Raw genomic sequence first — 26271 nt, 5'->3', positions numbered from 1 at the left:
TACTTGTAACTTGAGACAGAAAAGAGTAGTGGGCACCAGGGCCAGGGGTCGGGGGACGGGAGTGACCATCATGTGGTCGGGGGCTTCCTTCTGGGACGACAAGGATGGTTTGGGAGAGGGCAGAGGTCACGGTTGCCCAGGAAGATGAAGGTACTAGATGCCGCTAAACTGTACGTTAGTTACTGGTTAAAATGGCGAACTTTATGTCATAACAGTGTGTTTTCCCTCAATAAAAAAACTGTAACTGAACGTTCATGTCAGGATTAATATTCCAAATTCAAGAGTGCATCAGCTACAAAAACCCAGAAGAAAAAAATAAAATGAGAGAAATGCAAACCCCAGCTAGCCCAGCTCCCGTTCCCTGACGAGCGCCCGGCTGGTGGGGCAGGCGGCCTCCCACAGCCGTGGGGGTGGAGGGCACAGCCCCCAGGGGTCGGGTCCCCTGTGCCGCTGGCCTTGGGCTGGCAGCCCCCCTCCTGGACGTCCCGCCTGCGTGTGCCGGCAGAAACCCAAAGCGGCAGGTTACTGGTGGGGACATCGTTAGGCCCGCCGAAGACCGGAAGCGGGGTGGGCATCCGGCGGGAGGGGACCCGCTTGGTGAGCCGTGGCCTGGCTGCCCCAGAAGCACCTGCAGCTGGGGGCGGGCAAGTGGGCCCTATTTTACGGTCCTGGCAATAAAGTCACGTCGGGGGTTTTGCGTAAGCAGAGCCACCTTGCGGAGTCAATCAGAGAGTTACGCAGGGAGCTCGTGTGGCGAGCCGGTGCCGGAAGCACCAGGGAAACCGAGGAGTCCAGTTCGACTGTATCTGGACTCGCTCTCTCTGCTGGGAAGGGGCAAAACCAAAAGGAAAAACTGCAGACGTCAGGCTCGGTCCGTTGTCACAGTGTTACTCCTCTGAAAACGCTATGTACCTGGAGACTAAAGCAACTAATATTGCAAAGAACCAAGATTTTTCACCTTAGAAGAGGTAAGATCGAAGAGTTTAGGTGAAAAGTTCTGCGCTCCTAGAGCGCGAACTGGAGACGGCACGGATGCTACGCTTTTCCCCGTAAACACGAACGTGAGTCCCCTGTGCTGAGGCAGCCACGGGGAAGGCGCCGACTGCGTGGCGACCTCAAACGGGCCACGGCGGTGCCGAGACCATGAAGTGTAACTCCGTTTCTGGCTCTGCCCACGCAGGCGGGAAGCAGGGCAGTGGGCCTGCGGCCTCTGAGCACCCCGCCACCAGAGCGGAGGCCACTGGACACGGCTGTGCGCTCTGGCCTCTGAGCACCTCCCACCACCTTTGACCTCCCACCCTCGACCTCCTGTCCTCTGAGCACCTCCCGCCCCCTTTGACCCGAATCACAGGTTTCGGGCAGCAGGAAGAGCAGAGGAGCCTTGGGTGTGGGCCTCCACTTGAGGTGCTAGGGCTTTCTGACGCAAATGGCGGCCGGCTTTCTGCTGGGAAGTTACTTCAGGGCGACCAGGCTCAGCCTGCTGCACGCGGAAGGAGTTTCTTCCTGACGATTCATCCCCCAGTGCAGGAGTGACTGCTGTTGGGGTGCCTGGCCGGATCAGTCAGGGCAGCATGTGACTCATCCCAGGGCCGATATTTTGTTTTTTAAATGTTTATTTTGAGAGAGAGAGAGAGAGAGAGAGAGAGAGAGAGAGAGAGAGAGAGAAAGTGTGTGTGTGTGCGCGCGTGCACGGTGGAGGGGCAGAGAGGGAGAAAGAGATTCCCAAGCAGGCTGTGCTGTCAGTGCAGACCCCGACTTGGGGCTTAATCTCGTGAACCGCGAGATCATGACCTGAGCTGAAATCAAGAGTCGGATGCTTAACTGACGGAGCCACCCAGGTGCCCCTTGGGGTCGATATCTGGAGCCCCGTGTTAGGCACAGAGATTACTTAAAACAAGGCAGTTAGTGGGGAGGCCTGTCCCTTCCGCCTCTGAATGCCTCTCTCCGGGTCTCTGACAAGCCTTTCCATTCCTCTCTCTCTCTCCCATCTGCCGCTCACACCACGGCTCCAGGAAGAGAACAGTGTGAGGTCCATGCAGCTCTCTGTCATGTAGCCAGTCCTTCAAGAGAGGGAGTCAGGTGTCCTGGGGACCATGCTCTGGCCCTAGTGGTGGCAGGACTTGTCCCTCTCTTCCCAGCCCTGCTCTGGGGGCTGTAGAAGAGCCTGGGGATTTAGTGGTCCAGATGGCTGGAGCTAAAGGGGCCAGGGAGTGGGCAGGCAGTGTGTCCGTGGGGTGTTCCCCACTCCCAACAGCTCCCACCCCTCCTGCCTGACAGCGGTGCTGAGGGGGCCCCTGCGATAGGAAGTGAGTGGTTCTCCGCCGCCCATCCCCACTCCAGAGACTACAACACTAGACAGAATGTCTCCTGCTGTGGTGCTTCCCCATCCGTGATCTCATGCATTTCCCCTACGATTTCCTTCTCAGACAGGCTACTCTGTCCATGGCACTGACTGGCCTTTTAGACCAGGGCCTCTGAGAGCCTTGTAGGAGGGGACGAGGATGTGGAGGATGTGTTATTTATAAAAAAAATAACATAAATGTGTCTTGTTTATAATATTACGGGTAGGTAATTAGCGGGTAGGTCGCGGGTGGCTGGGTTGAGCGCAGAGAGGCCTGGAGGTGGTCAGCAGCTCTGCGATACGGACTATGGCTCTGCGCCCCCGCCACCCCAGGCTGTCAGAATAGGAGTTTCCAGGCTCTTCTGAAGACGCTGTCTCCTTGGAAATGCCCCAGAAATTTCCACAGTCTCCTCAGTTTCCCAGGAGAGCCTGGGATCCCAACGTCTGGCTTGTCCCTGGAATCCCTGCCTTTCCTTCTCCTGTTTGTGTGGGTGGTGGCAGGGCCGCTGGGGAATGTGGTGGGAGGCGCCCCGCTGACACCTGCAGGAGTCTCAGCCTCCCCCTCCGACGGCTGCAACTGGTTTTCCTTTCTGTCCACCCAGCGCTGCAGGCACGAACGAGTCACAGAAGGGGAAGGAGGGAGGCAGGCATGGCGTCCAAGGTGGGCATCCGCTGGGATCTCTGATCTACCCAGGAGCTGACTCCTCAGCTCCTACCTGGGGTCTCCCTGACCCACAGATGCCCCTGAACACACGCAGAAGGCAGGAGTCGCAGGACCCGGGTCCTACCCGCTGTCAGCAGCCGTGCTCGCTCCATGCCGCTCACCTCCAGTCGGGTGGGAAGGGTCGGAGGGAGCGGAGCCCCTCTTCCCATCAGGACACTGCTGACCGCTTTGCAGTTTTGGCTCCTCTATTTTGTTAAATAAAAAATATGCCAGACCCGATAAAATACAATGGCTCTGTGAAAAAGGAAAAAGAAAAGTGCCCGGCTGCTGGGAGGAGCATGCCTGCTGATCGGGGGACTGTGAGTTCAAGCCCCATGTTGGCGTGGAGATGACGTAAATGTGTAAATAAAGAAACGACCACAGTGGTAAGGCGGCCAGTCTGCAGCGCTGACCGTGGGGCTGGCTCAGGAAGAGATCCCCCATGGTGGCGGACTCCCCGGTGAGAGATGGGGTCAGCCCCCCACCACTGGGGCCTCTTAATTTTAGCATCAGCAAAGGGCGGCAGTTGGACAGGTGACCGCCGGAGTGGCGCCAGAAGTTCTGGGCACACACAGTCCAGTGAGAACTTCCATCCACGGGGACAGAAGGGACGGAGGAACAAGACAGACACACCCCCAGTTCAGCCTGGGGAACACCTTCCGGGCTTAGAGACCCCGTTCCCAAACAGCACGGGGGGAGGGACCAGACCCTGCCGGATGTTTGCTTCTGGTCCTGGGCTCCGAGCCCACCCCAAAAGCAGCTCTGGGTGGGAGGGCCGCGGGTGGAGGCCGCCCTGCCGGCTTCCGGGGCCTCCGGTGCTAAAGTCCAAATGTTTGTTTTCCCCAAAGCCCAGATGCTGAAATCCTAACCAGAGGGGCTCTGCTACTTCCCCCTAGACTTTGGAGGGTGAAGTGGCCCGGAGTCTCGGCAGAGACCCACGTCCCACGCGGGTGGAGCCGCTGGTGTGATTCCAGCCGCAGAGACCCCAGAGAAGTGCATATAATCTACGCGGCACAGCCGCGTAATCCCACAGGAGCGCGTCCCAGGGAGCCGCGTGCGGGCTGCGTCCAGCAAAGCTGGGGAGGCAGGGCCTCCACCCTGCGGGCCTCCGGGCAGGCCCGGAGCCAAAGAGTGGGCTTCTGCCGCCTTCGGGTTTTGGCCCTGCCGGGGAGCGTCCACGCCGTCCCTGGCCTGCCATGTTCGGGAAGCACCTCAACTGTCTGGTTTCACACGCAGCTAGAGGGGACTTCACCTCAGGATGACTTCATACGAGTCTCCTGCCCTGGATTTACTCGGCCTGCAGCAACCTCCCTGGCCCCTTGGTACCTGGGTCACCAGTCCTGGTCCCTCCTGAGCTCCTAGGTACTGGCCACCTCACCTGGTGCCGCCTTTGTCCCCAAGCCCGGGGTGGGGGGGTGGGCGAGGCTTGGTCCTCCTCTCCCTGGGGCTGGGGCACCACCTCCCTTCACGTGGGCTCCACTTCAGGGCTGGGCTTTTAAGGTGGGGTGTTAGGAAGAAGCAAACGGTTTGTTTTGCTTTGATATGCACACTAAAGCAGTTGGTGGAAACGCCGGGAATTTGTTTAAAAATACTCCAGCGAAAAGAAGGGAGAAGGGACGAAGCCCTGGGAGAGGGATGGCTGGGTGGCTGGGAGACTGCACAACACACACAGAAATGAGAGCAGCGGTCCGCACAGAACGGCGGGGGGTGTGAGGGACTCACGGCCGCGGGAACGCCCTTCACCTGTGCAGATGGGGCCCCGAGACCGTCAGCTCTAAAGTCATAAAGTAACTGATCCCCTTTGTGACGCGTTGGTTGTCGGCTCCCCCACTGAAGACTTATAGGTATTTTAGATCTTGCCAAAACTACCAGAAGAAAAGGTGGGGGAACACGAGAGTCACTCCTTAATTTTTTTAGGGAAAAGACTGGAAAACAAGCAGCCGCCGGCAGATGGAAGAAATGCACAGTCTACATGAGGGACAATATTCAAAATGCTCCGTCATAAAAATAAAGGCCTTTTATTTGGTTTTTCTACGCCGTTACAGGAACACGTGGCAACACACGGGAGCCCACGGAGACCTGCGGCCACACCCACACCTGCTGCGGGCGTCCACGGGGAAGCCGAAGGGTCACAACACACGCTCGGGGTCACGGGGTCACCTTCTTGTAGGTGACGTGAAGATGCTGAGTCATGGGCTGGGTAGTGGTTGCCATGGAGACCGTCTGTTCGAGTTTGCCGTCAGAATTCAGCCGGAATTTTCGGGTGATCTGAGCAGGACAAAACAAACGCAAACCCCTTAGTTCTGTCTTCCAAGGGCGACCCTGCCACAGGCCAAGCGTGTGGCACAGGCCGCAACTTGCCGCCTCCGTCGTCAGGGGCCCGTGGGCCTCGTGGTGTCCCCGCCAGCAGGTGGGGGGCGTGGGGGGGGGGTGGTGGACACGGGGCCCACAGCTGCCACGGGGCGTGCCGGGGTCAAGGCGTCCTGACCTCTGCTCCGGCCCCTCCCTCTGCCCCTAGGCTGTCCCCAAAGACCAACAGGCAAGTGTGGGACTTGGTCTCACCCCAGCCTACTTAGAAGCCAGCCATCCTTCTCTTTCCTGCTTTGTCACTGTTCACTTTCACACCCACGACTCGAACTGACGTAACACGCGTTCTCGGAAAGCTCAGTACGAGCACTTTTGGAACCACGAATTAGTCAGAACAAAGTATGGCGGCCGGTGAGAAAATGCTACCCGTCTGGAACGTTTGCCCAAGAGCGTGGAACACGCAACGGCTGAGACACGACCCCGTGGCCGGGACCTTCCGGGTGTTCCGGACGCGCCGGGGGCCGCAAACGTACGAAATAGGACCTTTGCCGCAGGCCGCAGCCAACCGCTCTGTAACTGACCACCCGGCTCCGAAAAACCAGAAAAGCCGCATTTCAGAAAGTCCACTTAAAGGCATCAGGGAACCACCCCGAAGCCGGGACAAAGGTCCCGGAGAGAAGGGCGTGTGGAGACCCAGCCCGGGGCGGCCCTTCACCCGAGTCGTGTGCCTGCCGTGAGCGGCTGCCTGGACCCCGAGGGGACGGCAGCTCCGATTCGTGGCGCACTCTGCAATTCCACGCCCACCGAGGAGGAGAGGCTGTGGAAGCACCCCGGACTTTGGGCTGCCCCCAGCACCGAGAGTTAACCGGCTATGGGACAGGGAAGGCCAGCTTCGAAGCGACTCAGCCTGCAACGGGCGGGGTCCGCCCCACAACACCCCTCGGTGGGAGACAGCCCCACACAGAGCCTCATGGCACCTGAGGTTTCCACACACAGGGTCTAGGGTCCAAGAGGGAAAGAGAGAAGAACTGGCTTAGCAAAGGAGGTAAGAGCAGGACCGGCACCCCGGGGTGGGGGTGGGGTGCCGATACCGCCCCCGGTCAGGAGGCCACACGGTATTCCCTGCGGACAATTTCAGCAGAGAATCGGATCTGCCAGAAAGAATAAGGTGGAAGTGCTGTAACTGCAAAATGTGATGATGAAAATTAAAGCCCCCAAGGTGGACTCGGCAGAAGAGTCGCAGCTGGAAAGCGGCTGGCAGAAAACACCCGCTGGACCGTGAGGACAGACAGACGGACGGACGGACGGAAAGTCACAGCTCACACGTGTGGCGGAAACCCCAGCACACAGGACAGAACGATACGGCCAGATGTGAGCAGGTCGCAGCTGTAAGACTCGCATGCAAAGTGCATCCGGGCCTAACACTGGCTGTCCCGGGAGAGCAGGAGCCCCCCGGGGCAGGGGCAGGGGCAGGGGCAGGGGCAGGGCGGGCGCCAGGACACAGCGGGACGGCACCACAGAGAAATGACAGAACCGCCACCCAAGGTGTTCTCTTCAAAACTGGAGGCAAAATAAAGACGTCTTTGGACAAAAGAAACTCCACAGATTTCGTATCCCCTTAAACAGAAGACCAGAGGGCCCCCCGCACGGAGAAGCAGGGGCAAACGAAGGGCAGGGCGAGAGCAGGCACGTGGGTGGCCACGTGCAGCGAGGCGCGGGAGCGTGTGAGTGGAGAAACTGAGGCAGCAGCACGCTTTGCTTCTGTGAACGGGGGATCGTGGGAAGGGGCTGACCCACGTCCGGCTCATGGGAGGGGTACGAAAAATGCCTCAGATGGCGATGTGTTTGAAAATACCTTCCCTATATTCAAAGTCACACGCCGCTGTGTCAGACACGGTTTCCTTCTGGTCTCCCAGACTCTAACTTGTGACTGAAGGGCGCCAGCCGCGAAAGGCGTCCAGTGAACGAAGCTCCCGGGCTCCGTTTTAGCCAAAGGTACTGGTATGTTCTAAGGCGGGACACACACCTGCTCCCCGCAAAGGATGCTCATCTCTGTCTTCGAGTTCGAGGAAAGATTTCCGAGGTCACCTGTGAGGAAATCTCTGACTCCTGCTAAAGTGACAGGAAACACTTGTATTTCCTTGTGAGAAGAAAAAAGATTCCTTTTGCCGTCATTCAGAAAAAGAGTGGTGGAAGATAAAGAGCAAAGTAAAAAGACGACAGGGCAGGGGAGACGCACGGAGTCCGCATCCTGTATCCCGCAACCTGCGTGTCCCCAGCGCCAGCAGCTGCCGCCCGGGGGTGCTGGCCACGCAGTCCCAGGCTGCACCCAGGCTCCAGTGCTGGAGCTCGGGAACCTCGCCCATCTGCAAAGTCCCCCCGGTGGCGGTCACCACAGGGCAGACAGCAACACTCGGGAGGCCGGGAGAGCACAAGAGGCAGGCACGGGGGAGCGGAGCACCCAGAACAGGACACACGGGGACAGATACACAACCGGGGGGCCTCATGTGGCACGTAAGCTTCGTCTCACCGTGTCAGCGTCTGTAATTCTACGTGATTTCTTCTGGAATTTCATTTAAAAATAAACAAGGCTTGGGGCACCTGCGTGGCTCAGTCGGTTAAGCGTCCGACTTCAGCTCGGGTCACGATCTCGTGGTCAGTGTGTTCGAGCCCCGCGTCGGGCTCTGTGCCGACAGCTCGGAGCCTGGAGCTGCTTCGGATTCTGTGTCTCCGTCTCTCTCTGCCCCTCCCCCGCTCATGCTCTGTGTCTCTGTCTCTCAAAAAAAATTAAAAAAAAAAAAAAATAAGGCTGGCTTTAACCTTTGAGACCACTTCTCAGGGGACACGGGTGGAGACGTGGTCTTGCGGTGCCCTCGCTGAGTGCCCGGGACCACGCCGCACAGGGACGTGCGGGTGAGGCACTGCCTTGTGAGCCACGGAAAAGAGCGAGGCTGCTGCTTATTTACTCTGAGCCCGTGAGAGGCTCCTCAAAACATCTAACACCTGAGGACAACTGGCCTTTCCTGAACGGCTGTCTCTGCATGGCTGGAGGGGCTTCTGGAAATACCACACGGCCCCCCACAGCCCGCCTCACGGTGCAGTGATCCAAGTGTGGCCTCCCCTCACCTCTGCCTCTTCGTGCCAAACCTGCGACGGCCATCCTATTCCGGCGTAAGCAGCGTGGCGACGGGCAGCAGGCGAGCAGGAGACAGGCCTGGGGAGCACAGCCCGACCGCCAGTCCAGGAAGGATGCGGGGCTGGGGAGCGAGGGGCCACCCTGCGCCCACCGCCCCCAGAGCACACTCACTGGGCTCTGGTCAGGTCGGGCACCTCCGGCACGTGCCGTGTGACCTCCGGAGTGCTGTCAGCCTGTCGCGGAGATGCCAGCGGTCACAGCGGAGCACTCGGAGCCAAAGCCAGCAACGGTAGCACCAGCGCACAGGCCCCGAGAGTCGCCCGTCAGGTTCCTTTGGAACTGGAGGCCCTCGGAGGACGTTTCTCATCCCCCCCCTACTGCCAGTCGCTGGAAAGATGTAAAGTCGAGGCAGGCTGCACGCTGCCTTGCTCGGTGGTTCCCACGGCCTCTGCCCGTAGACAGCAATCTGGTGAGCTCGCTCAGAGTAATTCCGTGTTCATCCCAAGTCGGCCACGACAGCGAAGGCATCATCGAAGACCCATCTGGGCCACAGACAGATCCTCATTTGAGGAACGGGAGGCTGGAAGGAGCCGCTAGCTTCGACAGCTTCAAAGGGGAGCCGGTCCAGGCGGCCCCGTGATCGCAGACAGCACGCTCAGACCGCGGGGAGCCCGGCTCCCGCGCACACAGCCGGGCCGAGGGCCCACGAGCCTCTGGAGGTGCAGAAGAGTCCCTCTTGACAAACGCCAGTTGTTCTCTTAGCCAAGGGTGCCCATTTTCCCTAGACTGCGCCCACCGCAGGGAAGCGCGCTGCGGCGGGAGGCGCGCTGTGAGAATTTCTTGATGTCTTAATGCTTTCTAAAAGCATGTTTTTCCTTGTTTTGTTCAGTAGAGAAAAGGTGGAAAAGGAAATTCAGGAGGAAGATGGCTTTCACTGTGTGTTAGTTCCTAAAACAAAGAAATCAGGAAGCCACAGTGGTTACCGTGCTCGCCGTAGAGCAGGTTTGAGGTGGAGGTGTGGTGGAGGGTGCGGAGGTGACAGGGGCCGAGCTTCACAGCCGAATCTTCACAGCCGAGATTCACAGGAATCCCGGCGAGCCGACAGCTACCCTACAGCCAGGCCTGTCGTCATTCCTCGGTGGCCTGCCGCCAGTCCGCACGACCGAGAATCCAAGCACACGCACGCTCGCCCCCAGCGTACTGAGACACACGACACTGTGTAGGTGCACAAGTGTGGACTGGACACAGGTGCCTCTGGTGCTAGCTGACCCCCATCACCTCACACAGTTACTTTCTGTGTACGGGATGTGAGATCTGTGAGATCTACTGTATACAATATGGTAGAAACTGCCGACACCATGCTGGGCATCATGTCCCCATGACTCACTCCTCTTCTAACTGGACGTCTGTGCCCTTGACCTACAACCTGCCATCCCTCCGCCCCTAGGCAACAACCAGCAGTGTTTCTTTTCCTGCCTTATTTTACTTTAGCACGATCCCCTCGGGGTTTTATCCATGTGGCAGATGACGGGATTTAATTCATTTTAAAATTCTAACATTCCTCGTGTGCGTGTGTGTGGGTGCACATCGCACACATACTCGCTCTACCCGTCGGTGCACACGAAGGCTGCTTCTGTGTCTCTGTGAACGGGTGAGGCGTTCACAGTGGGTCCGGGGGGCAGTATCTGTCTCACGGCCGTAGACACGCAGCTGCTCCACGACTGTAACCAGACCCCTGCCCTGCTGCTCGCGGGCGAGAAGGAGAGGGGGTTGCCAGAGTAGGGCGAGGGGGAGGTGAGGGAGAGAGGAAGCCAGGAAGAGAGGTCACTTTGAGAGAAGGCACAAAGACAGAAAGATGAAAAACTCACTTAATAGCTTAACTGGAGACAGAAGAAAGACTTGGTGAAATTGAAAATGGGTCGATAAAAATATCCAAATTGGGGGCGCCCGGCTGGCTCAGTGGGAGCGTGTGACTCTCGATCTCCGGGTTGGTAGTTGGAACACCATGTTGGGGGTAGAGATTTCTTAAAAATACAATCTTTAGGGGCACCCGGACGGCTCAGTCGGTTGAGCGTCCAGCTCTCGATTGTAGCTCAGGCCACGATCTCGCCGTTTGTGAGTTCAAGCCCCTAGCAGGACTCTGCCGACGGCATGGAGTCTGCTTGGGATTCTCTCTCTCCCTCTCTCTGCACCTCCCCTACTCCTGCACGTGTGTGCTCTTTCTCAAAAATACATGAACTTTAAAAATAAAACAAAATCTTAAAATTTTTTAAACATTTATTCGTTTTTGACAGAGAGAGTGTGTGTGAGTGAGCGGGGGAGGGGCAGAGAGAGAGGGAGACACAGAATCCGAAACAGGCTCCAGGCTCCGAGCTGTCAGCACAGAGCCCGACATGGGGCTCAAACCACAAACCGTGAGATCATGACCTGAGCCGAAGTCGGACGTTTAACCGACTGAGCCACCCGGGAGCCCCAATACAATTTTTAAAATATCCAAACTGAGTAATATAGAGAAAACAGACTGAAGAATGAACAGCCTCGGGGACGTGTGGTACAAGATTAAATGGCTTGACATATGTTTAACAGCAGTTCCAAGGGGAAAACGGGAATAACTGAGCAGGAGAACAGTTGAAGAAATAATGTCTGAAAATCCCCAAATATGAAAAACTCAATCTTACAGTCCCAAGAGTTTCAGGAGACCAGCCCAGGCCCACAGGAGATCTGAAGGGCCGGCACCCCTTTCCCCCACTTCTTTTCCTTTTCCCCTTTTGGGAACCACGCATCAGCGACTCGGACAAACCAGGGCATACACGGGGAGGTCAGAGTGTGCCTGCACACGCCCAGGGAAAGGCTCAGAAAAGACCTGAGGAGACTTTCAGTTTACGTCTTGGGTGGTTCCTGCGCACAGGCAGTCTACACCAAAACCAAAGCCAAACAAATAAAAAAGCCCCCCCAAAACAGTAAACATAAATAAGGGGATGCCCATCCCACGTTCATGGATTAGACGACTCAGTATCAGTAAGATATCAACACTGCCCAGGGATCTGCAAAACTAACGAAATCCCTATCAAAACCCCAACGATATGTTTTGCAGAAACAGAAAAACCCATCCTAAGAGTCACATGGAATTCTCAGGGACCCGGAATAGCCAAAAAATCCTGACAAGGAAGAACAAACCTGGAAGACACACACCTCTTGATTGCACGATAGCGCGGCGCTGGCATACAGACAGACACACAGACGGTGCACCAGACCAGAGGCCTACAGCAACAAGCCCTCACATACGCGGTCAGTTTTCAACGCAGCCGCCAAGACCACCTATGTGGGAAGGACGGTCTTTGTAGCAAATAGCGCTGGGAAAACTGGACGTGCACACGCGAAAGAACGAGGCTGGACGCTTCCCTAGCCCCACACACAAAAACTAACTCAAAGCGAGTCAGAGACTTCGATGTCACGGCTAAAACAACAAAACCCTTAGAAGAAAACAGCACAAACCCTTCACTGCGCGGGACTTGGCGACGTTTGGACGTGACACTGAATGCAGAGCCAACAACAGAAAAAACAGACAAACCGTAATTCATGAAAATTACGGATCTGTATGCGTCCAAAGACACCAAACAGTAAAAACAACTCACGCAACGAGAGAAACATCGGCCGGTCGCGTCGCTGGTAACAGAAGTCCGGCCGCCGCCCCAACAGCTCGAGCAGCCGGAGGGTGAGGACGTGGAGGAGGGGGCCTCCCGCACAGCCGCCGTGGGGCTCGGCGTGGGCTTCCTCACAAAACCAGAAGCGGGACTGCCGCGCGACCCCGCCAGCCCGCTTTCGGGTCCACGCTCAGAAGAACCGAAAGCGGCGTCCTGCAGATGTCTGTGCACCCACGGTAACCGCATTCCAGCCGCTACAAGGTGCAGGCGGCCCTGGCGTCCGCCACGGATGAACAAAATGTACCACATACACACAACAGAGCAGTCCTCAGCCCGAAGAAGGAAGTTCGGCAATATCCACAACACGCACGAACCCTGGGCACGTTGCGCTACGTACAATAAGCCAGTAACAAAAGACACACAGGGTGTGACTCTGCTTGGATGAGGTCCCTGGAGTCGTCAGGCTCATAGCGCACCGAGTGGGACACGGGGCACCAGGGGCTGTAGGGGGAGATAATGGGGAGTCGTGACTCACGGGGCATAGAGCTTCAGTCTTAGGAAACCCAAGTGTCCTGGGGATGCGCGGTGGTGATGGCTGCTCGACTGCACGAATATACTTAACACCGCGGACGCACGTCCGTAAACACAGGTAGGATGTGGGGCGCCTGGGTGGCTCAGTCAGTTAAATGTCTGACTCTCGATTTTGGCTCAGGTCATGATCTCACGGTTTGTGGGATCGAGCCCTGTGTCGGGCTCTGTGCTGACAGTGTGGAGCCTGCTTGGGATTCTCTACCCATCCCCGCTGCCCCTCCCGTGCTGGCGTGCACATGTGCACTCTCTCTCTCTCAAACAAATACATAAACATGAGACAATTACTTGAAAAACGGTCAAGATGCTAAAGTTTGTTACATGTATTTCACCCCACAGTTAAAAAAAAAAAAAAAAAGAAAAAGAAAAAACAAAGTTTGGGAGTGAAATAGTCCCAAGAGACTTGCTGAGAGCAGACTATGCTGCGAGAAGGGCCACTGATGTAGGTCTTGAGGATGAAGGGAGATGATACCGCTGGAGACGCAGGGCCGCAGGAAGGAGAGGAGAGCAGCACACAGAGAGAAGCAGTGGGTGATGAGAAGAGGGTACTGTTTCCCCTCACTGTAATCTCCCTGCAAATCAACTATTTAAAGCAAAAAGAACAGTACCGTGAAGATTTATGGTGTGTGTGTGTGTGTGTGTGTGTACTTTTGACATCAATGTTTACACAAACATGTTACGGGTGTGACGACACCGTACAGAAGAAACGGTCAGCGGGACTGCAGAACGGGAAGAAGGAAGCATCAGCTGTGAAGTCGGATTATCCACAACCAGTGTGAAGGGGCAAATGTCACGGTAGCCTCCGAGCAACCATTAAAAAAACGAGGGAGACACAGTTGAGAAGCTAACAGCCATAGAAACGATGAGACCTCGTCATTTGTGACCACGTGGGTGGGCCTAGCCTGAGTGAAACAAATCAGCCAAAGGAAGACAGAAACCATAGAATTTTACTTATATGTGTTATCTAAAAAACAAAATAAGCAAAAAAAGCAGGAAGAGACCCATAAATGCAGAGAAGCGCTGGTGGTTGCCAGAGGGGAGGGGAGGGGCTGGAGAGACGGGCGCAGGGGAGAGGGAGGGCCAGGCTTCCGGTTACGGGCCAAGGAGTCCCGGTGCGGGAGGCCCAGCGCGGGGACCACAGCCAGTGGCGCTGGAGGAGCATCGCGCGGTGACAGCTGGGAGCTCCACTCGTGGGAGCACGGCGTCCTGCCCATGCCGTCCGGTCACCGCGTTGTACACCTGAGAGGGACGTGACGTCTTGTGTCAACTATATTTCAATAAGAAAAAGCGGGGCGGGGGGGGGGGGGCACCTGGGTGGCTCAGTTAAGCCTCTGACTCTTGGTTTCAGTTCAGGTCATGATCTCGTGGTTCGTGATCTAGGGTTCGTAACCCTAACCCTAACCCTAACCCTAACCCTAACCCTAAGCCTGTGTTGGGCTCTGCACAGACCATGCGGAGCCTGCTTGGGATTCTCTCTCTGGCCCCCCCTCACTCTCTCTGTCTCTCTAAAAAATAAATAAATAAACAAACAAAAAAAACCCTAACAGAATAAGACAGAATGCCAAATATATTTAACCCAAGAGAATGCAGTAAAGGAACAAAAACAAGAAAGCACAAAAAAACAAATCAAGGTGGCGGTCTTACAACCAACCATACTAGTAATATTGTTCTTAAATATAAGTGGACTCAACATTCCAATTAAAATATAGAGTTTTTTTGACAATAAAAGCAAGCCTACAAGAGATGTACTCTGAATGCAGACAAAGAGGTTCAATGCAGAAAGGTAGGAAGACAGACACGGCACATAGACAACCACCACCGGAGAGCAGGTATGGTTGTGTTACTCTCCAACTTCAAGGTACACACAAGTTACCAAGGGTAACATGTCAAAAACATGAAATATCATACGTACGCATTTAATAACAGAGCTTCAAAGTTGTGAAGCAAAAGCAGGCGGAAGTAAAGGAGAGAATTAGCCTCAATCGTTGTTGGAGAGTTTAACACCCGTGTGCAATCAGATAGAATCAGACTCCCTCCCCCAAAAAGTTCAGTAGTATGCCAGAAATCTGAATGACGCCATCAAGCGACCTGACCCAACAGTGTCAGGTCCGCTACACCCGACAACTGTCGACTTCTTACTCATCTGGACTGTGTATGGTATATTCACCAAGTTATAGCACACATAGTGGCATAAAGTAACTCTAAGAACACGTCCTCTGGGCTTTACAGAGTTGAATTAGAAGTCACTAGCAATACGATAAGTAGAAAATCCTTAAATATTTGGAAAGTAGTAGCATACCTTCCAAATAATCCAGTTCCAAGAAGAAAGTCACTAGAGAAAATATTTTGAGCTAGGAGGTCGTAAGAACACACTCTACTAATACCTGCGGGAGGCAGCTGAAGCAGGGCTTACAGGAAAATTCATAGTTTCAAGTGTTACAAACTAAAAATGGGCTAGATATCAATGATGCAAGCTTCCCATTTAAGAAATCAAAAAACAGGAGGAAATTAAACTCAGGATGATTAGAATAAAAAATAATATGAAGCAAAACTTCTCCAATTTATGTACTTAAGCAATACAAAAATTCAGCAATAACTAAAAATGATAAATCATTACAATCAGGTGGGGTTTACCTGAAGGATGCAAGGTTGGTTCAACATCTGAAAAACTGTTCCTATAACGAATCGCATTAAGAGAATAATATAGCAGGGGCGCCTGGGTGGCTCGGTTAAGTGTCTGACTTTAGCTCAGGTCACGATCATGCGGTTCGTGGGTTCGAGCCCTGAGTCTGTGCTAACAGCTCAGAGCCAGGAGTCTGCTTCAGATTCTGTGTCTCCCTCTCTCTCTGTTCCTCCCCCACTCGTGCTCTGTCTGTCTCTCTCTCTTTCTCAAAAATAAATAAACATTAAGGAAAAAAAAACAACAAAAAAACATCAATTCCAAAATCATAAACCTTAAAGTAAAAGAGAAAACCATAAAAACTCTTGGAGAAAATGCAAGTTACTCACCTCTGCTGCCTGGCTTGGGCAAAACAACTTACGAAAGGGCATTAAAAGGACAAACCGTAAAAGACAAGACTGGTAACAGAACGTGAAAAGTAAGACACCTTGTTAACGAAACGAAAAGCTAAGTCATCAGCTGGAACGCTGTTACCGTGTCAACGTGCAGACCTTGCGTCCAGAACGCGTAACCTTCAGAGCTGGGCGACAGGGGCACAGGATGCGGGCGCTGGCTTCACAGATGAGAAACGGGCACCAGGAGGGTGCGACCCCGTCAGGCATCCAGGAGTGTGTTTATCAGCACAGGGAATGCCGTCCGCGGCCACTCAAGGACCAGTGCCGCGGAGAGGGCGGCCCGGGGACCGCGGTGCGGTCGCGCTGGGCACCAGTAAGCCTGGCGCTCGCCACGGGACTGGGCGGTGGCAGGCCAAGGTCGTCACCCGAGAAGTGAAACCACGTGTCTGCGTGCAGGAGCACACAGACGCTCGTGACGGCCCAGAGCTGGAAACAAACCAACCCACGTCCGTCAAAGAGAGTAGACAAAGCTGTGACGGACGTGCCCTGGGCATCAAAACACCCAAGCTTCCGCTAAGAGCAATAGCAGGAACGAATCTCAAAAGTGTTTCCCTGAACGAAAGGAGTAAATACTGGATGGTTCCGTTCATAAGGGGTCCCAGAAGTCGCACACCTAGTCTGTGGCAACAGAAATCTGGCCCTGGTTGGGGGGCAGGGGCTGGGGGCCGGGCTATTATGGTCTTGACTTACGGGCATGGACACCTCAAGTGTATGTGCTAATTCTATGTAACTATACTTCAAAAGAGTTGATTTTTTTTAAGTAAAAAAAAAAAAAATTCTAGTAATCTCTAACAATTAAAACACAGTGGACTGGCCCAGGGTGGACAGGCAGGTTGCCTGGACGGGGAGGGCAACGCAGGCCTTTCCGGCTGGGGCTGGGACAGCGAGCCTTTTATCTGCATGAAAGTCTAGGTGCGTTGATGAGCTGAAGGGGAGGTTTTAAGTCAAGCTGTAATGCTTCCGGAAAAAAATACATAGAATACGTATTTTCTGACAGTGTTCAGGGAAGACTGCTTAATTAAGAAACACCAAAACCAATCCAGAAAGGAGAGCCTGGGAAATTGAACCACATATAATTAAAGTTTAGTAAGAGGAGGAAGTGATACAGACAGGAACGGATACTGGCACCACAAGTAACTGACAAGGAGCTTATATCCAAATTATATGGGGACGAAGAAATTGTATCGGGATGAAGCCGGCGGGACAGACACAGTGGACGCGGGTCAGAGGGCCGGGTCAGGACGTCCCAAAAGGAGGGACCAAGCAGGCAGGGATGGACACTGCTCAGCCTCACTGGCCGTCAGAGCAGCCTGACCTCACAAGTCAGCACCTCAGGACGCGGGGAGTTTCTGGAAGACAGGGCCTCTCTGATCCTCAGTGTCAGATGGGGGCAGGGGCTAGACCCGCTGTCTCAGAGCCGTGTGGACAGTGTGGAGTCCTGAACGACCAAACACAGATGGCAAGTAACAGAGAAGGGTGAGGACGGGGTTGGGCTTCGGTAGCAGACAGGCAGGGACCTGTCCCGACACCTGCCACTCCCAGGGGTCTGCAGAAGCCAGGCGTTCTGCCTGCCAGCTGCTGGGAGGACAGACACATACTTCCAGTCCCCGCCCCCCTCCCTTCTTCTGGCCCCAAGTGTAAGCTTCTCACTTCCAGGTTCTGTCCATGTCGAGCCAGCGGGGAGGCCAACCCAGGCACCCACCAGCCTTCGGTCGGCCGGGTCACTCTGCGGGGCTGAGCCTTCCTCTGGCCCTGCCCCCACAGGCTTCACCTCGCCTCCTCTGTCCTGCAGAGAGGGGCTCCTCTGTTTCCTAAAGCCCAAAGTCAGTTCTCCAGCAAAAATAAAGCTCCCCCCACCTCCACAAAACCCTGATAAAATAAGTAAACTCTGGCAAGTACCGGCAAGAAAAAGAGAAAACGGTCATACGCAAAAGATCAGAGATGTAAGGTGGACACAGAATGGCAGAGAGAGACCAGTATGTGTCACTTCTTCCTCAAACTTGAAAACCTAGAAGAAAGGGCACCTTTCCCGGGAACCGTGAGGGGAGGCTGCCAACGGAGCAACGAGGGAGAGGGTCGGGCAAGCAGGGAGGGAAGCAGGGGCCGCCCAGGCTGGGCCCAGACACTGTCCCCTGGACACCCACCAGGAACAGGCAATTTCCATGGGGCTCCCTCCTTGTCAGGGAACGGAAACCACTAAAAAGCTCCCAGCTCACTCTGTGAAAAACTGATACCCAAATGGATAATAATTCCTGAAAATCACGCAAGTAGGAGCTACCCTAAAAAGCAGGCACGCCTCAACACTTAGGAGTTATTACTCTGATTCACTGCGTCAACAGCTTCAATGAGAAAAAACACAGAATCCTCCCAAAAGAGGCTGCAAAAGCATCTGATGAAACTCAAAACCCCTTCCTGAATATAATTCTTACCATAGTAAAAACATAGTAGAAACAGGATGTCCTTACCCGACCAGCCCGCGAGCCCCTCACGGGGTGAGCGCCAACACACGTCTCTGCTCGGTCAGGGTTGTGCCCAAGAACCAGCTGTCAGACGTGACAGACACGTCCCAGTTCAGCACAGGTGGACAGAAACCAGAGCCCGCCCACCACCAACAGCAATCAGAAGGCGAAGCCACATGCCGTCGGTACAGCCATGAACGCTAGAGAGGACCACGATGTCACCTGCCATGAAATGTCCAACACCTACATAATTACACAAGATTATAAAGAAAGAAACTTGGTGCCCCCGAAAGAGCGCAAACTAGACCTGAAACCATGACAACACAGCCCCGAGCCGCTGTGTGCTGCTGCAGACGAGGAGGCCGCTTCTCCCCGGATTCATTCGTGCACTTGTGCAGCCCAGCACATACGGCTCATGCAGAAGAGGAAGTGCTGAAGAATTCACCAAGTAAACTTAGAGAAAAGAGTATCGGGAACCTACGTTATTGAACAATTTTAAATTACTGTCAGTGAGGAGGCGGACAGACAGACGGACACTTCCTCTCCCATCTGTGGGATGGGCCCAAGCCAGGTAGGACACTTCAGGTCTGTGGGGCACTGGTCACCACGTGTCTGTACACGGCAGCATGGGAAAACAAATCTGGGACGGACTAGGGTCTGAGTGTGAAAAGCTACAAGAGCGTGGGGAAGGGAGGGATGCTTGGATACTTTGATCATCTGAGCAGAAACACCTCCCAGAGCCAGAACCCAAATCCAGACGCCATGGAGGGAAAGACCCCTGGAGGGAGCGACAGGAAAGCTCACAACAGGTGGTGGAGCACGGGACAAACCAAACTACCACGTGCCACCAAATGGGGACTGTGTCACATAAGCAGCAGACACGGGGGTACCAGCCACGCACACAGAAAGCTCCCGTAAATGACAACGCACACAACACAGGCAAGGACCGCGAACATCAAGCATGAGAGGAGACGTGGGGACGCTCCCTGCATCCACGAGTTCAACGTAAACACAGCCGAGATGCCGTCTTTGATCCGTCAGACTTGTGAGGGCCAGTAAGTCTGCGAGCAGCGCTGATGGAGCAGCAGTGAGCCGGGTGCCCTCGCGCAACGCTGGTGGGAACGCAGCGGTCAAGAGAAGCAATTTAACGGAATGTGTCACAATTTAAAATGTGCCTTTGACCCAGCAACGCAATCGGGAGAAATCTCGCAAAAGCGGACAGCACAAACGCAGAAGGATGTGTGTGCCAGAAAATCGGCAAACCCGAGGCCCCCGCCCACTGGCCAGGGACCAGGCGTCTGAATGGTGGCACACCCCCACATGGGCATGACAAAGCACGGGCAGACAGGCTCGGTCAAGCAGAAAGGCAGACTTTAGGCGAAGGGATGGGCCGTGACCCTGGCCCAAGTGCGTGACGGTGGCGAGGGCACCCGCGAGGGGACTGCGGTGTGGACTCACCTGCTCCACGTGGGGCTCCTTGGCGAAGGAGATCCTGGCGACGGAGTGGGACGTGATGCATAGCTCCTGCCCGTTCACCTCGCCCTCCTCCACCTCCACGATGCCTGTGGGACCGCCAGTCCTCAGTGTCCCACCCGCGGCTTCCTACGCCGCTGCTCCCACCAGCGGCCTTTGCACCCCAGGCTTCAACAGGTCTGAACTTTGAAGCCATCGAGGCAACGACCTGTCCCCCTGGCCAGCACAGAGACTCCCAGGCGTCGAGGGGGAAAGACTCACGGGTCCTCTTATAGCCGGGGCAGGGGGTCTGTGGAGGGTCATTCTCTCCGGGGGTGCCCTGACCCTGGCCCTGCCCTCGGCCCCATGAAAAAGGCCAGGAGGCATCCCCCTCCCGGCCGTTCGCTGCCCCCCCCCCACCTCCAGCTCACTACTGCCTTGGGCAGGCCCACCCCAAGTCGGGCTGGTTCTGTCCGCCTGCTTCTAGGAAGCGAGCCTCACTTGGACCAGTGAGCAAGGTTAAAGGTCAAGCAGGTGTGATTTGAGTAATTTCCAATTAATCAACCCTGTGAGCCATCTTAGGGTGGCCTGGCACTGGGGGCAGTGCGGGCTTCCAGAGAACCTAGGGCCCCGTGTGGGCCTCCTGGTCTGGTTCCCTCCACGCAGCCCCAGCCTACAGGAAACACCCGTGTGCAGCTCAGGGGAAAAGGGGACCCGCAGCCCCTGCCACCAGCTCCCTCCCGCCAGCCCCACTGGGCCTGTCCGAAGGCCTGATGCTTCCCAGAGGTCACTTGCAGAGTGGCAGGCGGGACGCAGATGCCACCTCTGGCGCTGGCCACCCCTCTACTGGCATGTGGGCAGGGGGCGGGCCGTCCAGGGACAGTACCTGTGTTCTGGGCGCTGACGAAGGCCACCTTGTTGGTGTCGGGCTTGAGGCGGATGAAGCCACACTCCCTGTGCATGGGCTTGTGCGTGTCCGGGTGGAAGGCGTTGAACCTAGCGGGCAGGAGGGTGAAGGCCCAGGTAGCGGATACCCCCGAGACAGGGCCAGGCTGCGTGCACGTGCCTGTCTCACTGTATGAAGCCCCCACCCACCAAATGTAAAATAAACAGCTTCTTGTTCACGTGGAAAATGCAGAGACACATAAAAGACACGGCCCAAGAGACACGAGAGGCCACGTGTGTGGCCCGGCTGCCAGGTACGTCAGGACTTTCTGTCTCCAACCCACAAGCCACTCCTCCAGGTGCCACCCGCCCTCGCTCTCGTCTGTGTCCCCATCTTCCCGACCATCACGACTGACAGCGACCTTGATGACAGAAACTCGGTCTCCATAGTTTAGGCACACGCCTCCCGCAAGGCCCCTGCGTGCTTTTCGGTCCCACGCACCCCACGAGCACAGTCAAACCCCACCCTCACCCCAGGCTTTGCCTCTTGGGAGCTATTATCGTGCTCGGGGGTCCCACCAACCCCCACGTAAGACACAGCAGGCACGAAGTCAGGGTGCTGACAGAGGACCTCAAAGGCCGTGCGCTTGGCTGTGTGGCACGAATCTGAGACCCACAATACTAACCGCTTCTCTGAGACCTCACACGGCTCAGCTCGGGGGGGAATTCTGGGAAAGGCATGTTCGTCATTTTATTCTCAGTGACACGGGGGTGGCTGCTCTCCATACAGGACCGCGGCAGGCACGGGGAACTTAACTGAGTGCCGGCACCACTGATGGTGTGTTTGCATCAACATGCCCGAGGCTTTGTGGTCGGCCGCGCGTCTTCAGAAACGTGACCACCAGAAAGCACCTCGTTACCCACTGTGCGACCAGATTCGGGGCAGGGAGAGGGCGCGTCTCCGAAATACAACCAAGTTCCTTTGCGTCTTCCCACCCGGCGCCCGCCGCTCCGTCCCCGGCCCGGACCTGCCCTCGCACGCGGTCGGGGGCACACTTACGAGAAGTTCAGCACGGGCTGGCCCACGTGGGAGATGTACACCTCCTCCAGGTACCGGAAGGGCTGCAGCGTCGGGAAGGTGCCGGCTCCCGGCGGGTCGGACAGCCAGGTGCCCAGCATCCAGGACAGCGGCTCCACCACTGGGTTCATCGTGGGGGGCTCTGAGGACAGAGGGAAGAGGCGGTCAGTGGGCTCCGTGTCCACGCTCGGTGAGGGAGCACGCCCTCGTGCAGACAGCAGAGCTGGTGCCACCGTGAACGCGCACCAGCCGGCCGTCGAGCCGGGGAGAGACAGCAAATGTCATCTTGTCAGACGCAGCTCCCACCCGGGGGAGACAGCAAGAGGGCCTGGGGGTGGGCGGGGCTGAGGCCAAGTCCAAGGAAGACAGGACCTGCGGAGGAGGGCTGCCCTGCGCCAGGCTGGTGGCAAGAAGTGGGAGCAGCTGTGGGTGGAAAACGGCGGGTCGCCCCTCCACCGTGGGAGCCCGTCCGGGCAGACACAGGTGGCCGGGGAGGGGTGGGGGGGGGGGAACCCGCTCCTTCCCCCAGCTGGCCGGCTCCTCCCAGCCTCTGCAGATGGCCTGTGGACAGCTGGGAGTGAGGATGGCCATAAGACTTTCGTAGTTAGACGACAAGAGAAAAGTGAAGTCGGGACTTCGGCTACCACCTATGGTGGAGACCAGGAATAAAAGCTTCATAGTCAAAGGTCTGGAGCGGGACAGAGCAGACAAACACCCTGCTCACAGGGACACCGGTGTCCCACTGAGGGAAGAGAGCAGTCCACCAAGAAATAAGAAAAGGATGCTGAGTGTGTGGCGAAAGAGGCGACAAGCCGAAAGGGGGTGGGGCTGTGTGGCATTTGAGCTTGAAACTTCGAGGGCGGAGGACGGCTCCCTGAGACGCGTGCAGAGGCCGCGGTGGGAGTGGGCCTGTGGCCGCTCTGGGACACGGAGGCTTCCCCAGGGCCGGCCGGGCCAGATCCTGGAGGACCCTGGGGAGGTCTGAGCGGGAGAGGCGGGGGCAGCACGTGCCTGGTGGCGGAAGAGGGCGGCCTGGGCCCCGTGTCGCCGGTGGAAAGGGCCAGATCCCAGGGGTGCCCTGCAGGGAGAGCCAGCTGCACGCACTGATGTCTGGGATGCAGGGCTGGCGAGCAGCGCCCGAGGTTCAAGGCATCAGGGAGACAAGGGGAGAGCAAAGCTCGGATGGTTTGGGCCTGAGGTTCTCAGAATAAACAGAAATCGCTGTCTTCCAGCCAGCCAGCCAGCCACAGCCTCCGAGATGCTCTCTGTCCAGCGGACCCTGTGTCGCGTCCAGGGCAGCACTTGGAGCCGCTGTCCAGGCCCCACCTGCTGGTCCAGTCCCCTCTGAGTGAGAGCAGTGCCCGCCTGGGCTGGTGAGCGTGGCCCTTCCCCGGGGCACATAGCCTAGGGTGGCGGTGGTGGAACTGCAGCCAGGCCCCGTGGGCCTGGGATGAAGGGGAGGGAGACAGACAGGGAAGGACCCGGAGACGGAGGGAGGCAGACGGACAGACACAGACATAGAGACAGACAGGGAAGGACCCAGAGACGGGGGAGAGACAGACGGACAGACACAGACATAGAGACAGACAGGGAAGGACCCAGAGACGGGGGAGAGACAGACGGACAGACACAGACATAGAGACAGACAGGGAAGGACCCAGAGACGGGGGAGAGACAGACGGACAGACACAGACATAGAGACAGACAGGGAAGGACCCAGAGACGGGGGAGAGACAGACGGACAGACACAGACATAGAGACAGACAGGGAAGGACCCAGAGACGGGGGAGAGACAGACGGACAGACACAGACATAGAGACAGACAGGGAAGGACCCAGGGACGGGGGAGAGACAGACGGACAGACACAGACATAGAGACAGACAGGGAAGGACCCAGAGACGGGGGAGAGACAGACGGACAGACACAGACATAGAGACAGACAGGGAAGGACCCAGAGACGGGGGAGAGACAGACGGACAGACACAGACATAGAGACAGACAGGGAAGGACCCAGAGACGGGGGAGAGACAGACGGACAGACACAGACATAGAGACAGACAGGGAAGGACCCAGAGACGGGGGAGAGACAGACGGACAGACACAGACATAGAGACAGACAGGGAAGGACCCAGGGACGGGGGAGAGACAGACGGACAGACACAGACATAGAGACAGACAGGGAAGGACCCAGAGATGGAGGGAGGCAGACGGACAGACACAGACATAGAGACAGACAGGGAAGGACCCAGAGATGGAGGGAGGCAGACGGACAGACACAGAGACAGGGAAGGACCCAGAGACGGGGGAGAGACAGATGGACAGACACAGACATAGAGACAGACAGGGAAGGACCCAGAGACGGAGGGAGACAGACGGACAGACACAGACATAGAGACAGACAGGGAAGGACCCAGAGATGGAGGGAGGCAGACGGACAGACACAGACATAGAGACAGACAGGGAAGGACCCAGAGACGGGGGAGAGACAGACGGACAGACACAGACATAGAGACAGACAGGGAAGGACCCAGAGACGGGGGAGAGACAGACGGACAGACACAGACATAGAGACAGACAGGGAAGGACCCAGAGATGGGGGAGAGACAGACGGACAGACACAGACATAGAGACAGACAGGGAAGGACCCAGAGATGGGGGAGAGACAGACGGACAGACATAGAGACAGACAGGGAAGGACCCAGAGATGGAGGGAGGCAGACGGACAGACACAGAGACAGGGAAGGACCCAGAGACGGGGGAGAGACAGATGGACAGACACAGACATAGAGACAGACAGGGAAGGACCCAGAGACGGAGGGAGACAGACGGACAGACACAGACATAGAGACAGACAGGGAAGGACCCAGAGATGGAGGGAGACAGATGGACAGACACAGAGACAGGGAAGGGCCCAGAGACAGGGGAAGCACAGACGGACAGAGAGACAGACCGGGAAGGACCCAGAGATGGAGGGAGACAGACGGACAGACAGACACAGACATAGAGACAGACAGGGAAGGACCCAGAGATGGAGGGAGACAGATGGACAGACAGAGAGACAGGGAAGGACCCAGAGACGGGGAAAGACAGACGGACAGACAGAGAGAGCTGGGTTATGCTCTTTCTTGCCTCAAAATCTCTCTGGGGATCTCTCTGAGGGAACAGGGTTGGTAGGTGAGCATTATCACCTCTTTCAGAAAGGAATAAAAAACGACAACAGAGATAATTGAAAACGCTTTCCCTGGCCTTGGCTCTCAGGGAAGTCAGGTCACAGACACAACCCATGGCCACCAAAATGCGCAGGAGGGCTGTGTGGGGGCTGGGGTGGCCCTGGGACCCTGCCCGTGTTCACAAGCAGCAGGAAAGGAGCCGGGCCCCTGGCGGGTGCCACTGACCTTCAGGGACACAGGACCCCCCCGCCCCCCCGCTTCATGAGCACCCTGCATTCCCGTCAGACTGTGCCAACCGCGGGAGCCTGAGAGTGGACGTGGGGCCTGGAGCCCGAAGACTGAAGGAGCACTGACCCCCACCAGGGCCCAGAGGAGGCTGTGAGTGTAGGCTCTGCACACAAGTCTGCACGCACGGGTCTGTACCCAGTCTGCGCACACGGCTCTGTGCCCACGGGTCTGCGCACATGGGTCTGTACACACGGCTCTGCGTGCCCACTCTGTGCACACGGCTCTGTGCCTGCTTTGTGCACACGGCTCTGTGCACGGTGAAGCAACCACATCCAGGAAGAAATGCAAGAATGTGGGAGAGAAGCGGCAGGAGAGCAGGAGAGGTGAAACTCCAGCAGAAAGAAGTCGGGAGAGACGCATCAAGAAGCTGGGAGTGGAGGTGGACGAGGACAGCATGGGACTCACGGCAGACACGCGCTACAGAGGACAATGAGAAGAGTAAAACGGAAACAAAGTCAAGAGGTTTGGAGACTTGGGCTGGGGGCGTGTGCAACGTGCAGCCTGTGCAAAGACAGGTGGGGGGAGAGGGTGGGGGAGGGGGGAGAGGCTATGGCGGGGGGGGGAAGGGGGAGGGGGAGAGGGGAGGGGGGACCTGGGCCGGGCGCGAGTCCCACGGCTGGGTGTCCTCCTGTGAGAGGACGACACGCGTCCACGTGGCTGCTGTTCACAGCTGCTGGATGCGGAAACCTCCCAGCGGCTTCCGGCTGACGAGTGGGTGAGCACGATGTGGCACAGCCAGACGGAGGAACAGTATCCGTCATAAAAAGGAATGAAGAGGGCACCTGGGGGCTCAGTCCGTTAAGCGTCTGACTCTTGATTTCAGCTCAGGTCACGATCTCATGATTCGTGGGACAGAGCCCCACGTCGGGCTCTGCAGTGACAGCACAGGGCCTGCTTGGGAATCAATCAATCAGTCACACTCTCTCTCTCTCTCTCCCTCCCTCCATCCCTCCCTTTGCCCCCTCCTGCGCCTGCGTGCTCTCTCTCTCGTAAATAAACTTAAAAGGACTGAAGCACCGACAAATGCTACCACGTGGATGAACCAAGAAAAAGACCACGCACCCTGATTCCACTCATATGAAACGTGACAGGCGAGCCCGCAGAGGCCCAGAGCGGACCAACGGTTCCTCCACAGCAGCGTCCG

At 56.6% G+C, this 26271-nt stretch overlaps 1 protein-coding gene across 4 annotated transcripts in view; it reads right to left on the bottom strand.

Moving 5' to 3' along the window:
* Positions 1-5046: 5046 nt before the first annotated feature.
* The window catches only part of THAP4 (THAP domain containing 4), a 42132-nt gene continuing 20907 nt past the window's right edge, over positions 5047-26271 (bottom strand). For 2 of the 4 annotated variants that reach the window (XM_047084186.1, XM_047084191.1), the window contains 4 exons: positions 21651-21810; positions 20592-20701; positions 19712-19815; positions 5047-5312 (listed from right to left, as the gene is read on the bottom strand). In XM_047084186.1, the coding sequence (XP_046940142.1) occupies positions 5193-5312; positions 19712-19815; positions 20592-20701; positions 21651-21810 (494 nt within the window). In that variant the 3' untranslated portion in view covers positions 5047-5192. Of the gene's footprint in view, positions 5313-8101; positions 9436-19711; positions 19816-20591; positions 20702-21650; positions 21811-25719; positions 25941-26271 lie in introns of those variants that run through there. The other 2 variants (XM_047084190.1, XM_047084187.1) reach the window with 2 other exon arrangements.

The sequence above is a fragment of the Lynx rufus genome, unplaced genomic scaffold, assembly GCF_022079265.1.
Source record: "Lynx rufus isolate CCGP_SWC_20201006 ecotype Redwood Valley unplaced genomic scaffold, mLynRuf1.p SCAF_2, whole genome shotgun sequence".
NCBI classification, from domain to species: domain Eukaryota; kingdom Metazoa; phylum Chordata; class Mammalia; order Carnivora; family Felidae; genus Lynx; species Lynx rufus.
This window is presented reverse-complemented; position numbering and strand designations above follow the sequence as displayed.